This window comes from Pyrus communis, chromosome 15, assembly GCF_041283825.1.
Source record: "Pyrus communis isolate YQ-2024b chromosome 15, ASM4128382v1, whole genome shotgun sequence".
Taxonomy (NCBI): Eukaryota; Viridiplantae; Streptophyta; class Magnoliopsida; order Rosales; family Rosaceae; genus Pyrus; species Pyrus communis.
In genome coordinates this window covers 7,574,412-7,576,667 of record NC_142579.1, presented here as the reverse complement: position 1 = coordinate 7,576,667, position 2,256 = coordinate 7,574,412, and the positions used below count along the sequence as shown (strand labels likewise).

The 2,256-nt window shown below is 33.1% G+C and overlaps 1 protein-coding gene across 1 annotated transcript; it reads right to left on the bottom strand.

Moving 5' to 3' along the window:
* Window positions 1-232: 232 nt before the first annotated feature.
* On the bottom strand, window positions 233-1,724 carry LOC137731699 (non-specific lipid transfer protein GPI-anchored 4-like). Its single transcript, XM_068470888.2, has 3 exons — window positions 1,275-1,724; window positions 1,129-1,158; window positions 233-658 (listed from the first exon to the last, which is right to left on the bottom strand). Exons 1-3 carry the CDS (start codon window positions 1,666-1,668, stop codon window positions 468-470), a joined length of 615 nt encoding a protein of 204 aa, XP_068326989.2. The 5' UTR covers window positions 1,669-1,724; the 3' UTR covers window positions 233-467.
* Between the last annotated feature and the right edge of the window lie 532 nt (window positions 1,725-2,256).

The window sequence follows — 2,256 nt, the reverse complement described above, 5'->3', positions numbered from 1 at the left end:
ATTTTGATAATCCAATGATTATTTGTTATGTCATTACAGAAATTCATGGTTTCTCGGTTTTTAATTTTTTTTTTCCCTTTCTGAATGGTTAGTTTCCTAAAGAAATATGAGAATTTAATTATTTTTTTAATATGACGATGTGTTTACATTAAGATGATGGAAGAATAAATTTGTATCAAATTGACCTTTCGCAATATTCAAATCTACGACATCTCACGTACAAACATAGAAATATTCATGACAGATAATTTTATTATATAAAAGCCCTACTGTACGGTTTTTCTTCTGAAGGACAAAAAAAATTGATGCCAATTCATTCATGAAAAGGAAACCAAAATTAATTAGAAATCAAGACTAAATAGAAATAAAAACCCTACATAACCACAAGCATAGTCTAGTCAAGCTAAACTACAAGCATGACTAATATTGCATAGGATGATAAAACAAGCAATGAAACTTCGGTTTAGTTAAAATGAAATACAGTAGAATGATGCAGAAAGCATGCTAAGAGTAAGCATTAGAGATGCAGATACTGAGTAAGTTCCGGCGTGTGAAGCAGTGACCGGCGATGGAACTACATTGACGGAACTTCTTGGTGCCTGGCTTGGTTCTGGAGATTGACTCTTTGGTGATGATTTTGGAGCATGTGTGTGGGTTACTGCAACAGAAAGATATTTGAGATTTAACATTTGGAACAATGATCAAATCTTAGATTTTGACATATTATGTTGTTAAATTGTCCCAAAAAATATTAAATCACTCATAACTTTGATACACATGCAATAATGAAATAACGAGAATACATAAGTCTAATATAAATTTAGTTCACAGTTCTATTTTCTTGTTCAAATCTATCATCTTCTCATCTCTCGGTCATTTTTTTTTTTTTTTCAATATTAAAAATAAACTAGAAACATCACTCTACTAAATAATAATAAAATTGTATCTATACGAAGAAAAGAAAATCTAAGTTAACAGGAAAGATTAATTACTTTTATCACCATTTTTTACCTATTGAACGGTCATTCAAGGGACCATTTCATAAAGTATAGGATTTTTTTTTTTTTTTAAATTTTTGAATATGGAAAAAGGTGAAACTAAAACATATAGTTAACAATTAGAACATACCCTGAGCACTTGCACCAGGAGGCAATGGGACTGCAAAACAAAAGAGGAAAACATTTTGACGTTCAATATACATCGACATATTCTTAATTCATAAAAAAAAAAATTAATCAGAGTGCACAATACTTGTGAGAGATGAGATTACTCACGGTTACATTCACTAAGAAAAGAAGGTGCAGAGATTCCACAAGCAGAAGGCAATGTCATAGCCTTTGTCATATTTATATGAACACCCAAATCAGCACTACTTTCTATGGCTTCACATATGCAGCCATCACTAGCTTTTAGCACCATCTCCAATCCAGGACAACACGAACCTTCCGGCTTTGTGTTCGTGTTCCCATCGCTTAAAAAGGGAATGCAATCGGCAATTTCGAATATCACATCGTTACAACCATCAGCGCTTGGTGAGCCTGCTGTCATTGGTACGTCCGGCGAGCTTGGTTCTGGTGATGCTGCATACGACAGTGGATCAACATCAGGGATTCGTGCACAATTTGCCAACATAAAACATGTGGTCAAAATGAATATCAATCTCTCCATTCTTTTCTCTGGAAGAATAGAGAGCCTAGCTTCAACAATTGCACAAGTTTAGCAATGTTTTTTCTTGTGTATTTTTAGTTTTATAAAAACTTATGGCAATAAGTGTTGTTCGGAATTGAATTTCCTAAATTCTCTCTGTATAGTTTGAACAAAGTTCGAATTTCACTGAAATTGGAAGATTAGTTATAACTTGCGTTTGAGATAATCTTATCATTACACATATCATCTAAATGTCTCTAATTTAAAAAATGTAACTACTTTCTAAGAAATATATCCTCACATGAATAGGTATTGAAATTTCCAAAACTCCCTTATAAGCACACCGCGTCCGTTGTGATAATCTCTTTGTGAAAATCCTAACCCAACCCAAATATACAGAAAGAAACCATAAAAAAAAAAAAGAAAAAAAAAAAAGAACCCTACCCAATAACAGAAAAATACAAAACAAAACAAAAAAGAGAACAGAGGGCTACCGAACACGCATGTTCCTCTGTTATGCTTGGGCTTTTAGCATTAAGCTCATCAGCTTTGAATGGTATGGACTCAGGAGAGCTGGACTTTGTAATCTATGGACCGTACAAGGAGAAG

What these genes read in the sequence shown, in the direction of transcription:
- LOC137731699 (XM_068470888.2), bottom strand. Translation starts at nt 1,668, where the DNA reads ATGGAGAGATTGATATTCATTTTGACCACATGTTTTATGTTGGCAAAT. An exon ending in TTTTCTTAGTGAATGTAACC is followed by an intron (nt 1,159 to 1,274) that starts GTGAGTAATCTC and finishes TTTGTTTTGCAG; the next exon opens with TCCCATTGCCTCCTGGTGCA. An exon ending in TCCTGGTGCAAGTGCTCAGG is followed by an intron (nt 659 to 1,128) that starts GTATGTTCTAAT and finishes TTTCTGTTGCAG; the next exon opens with TAACCCACACACATGCTCCA.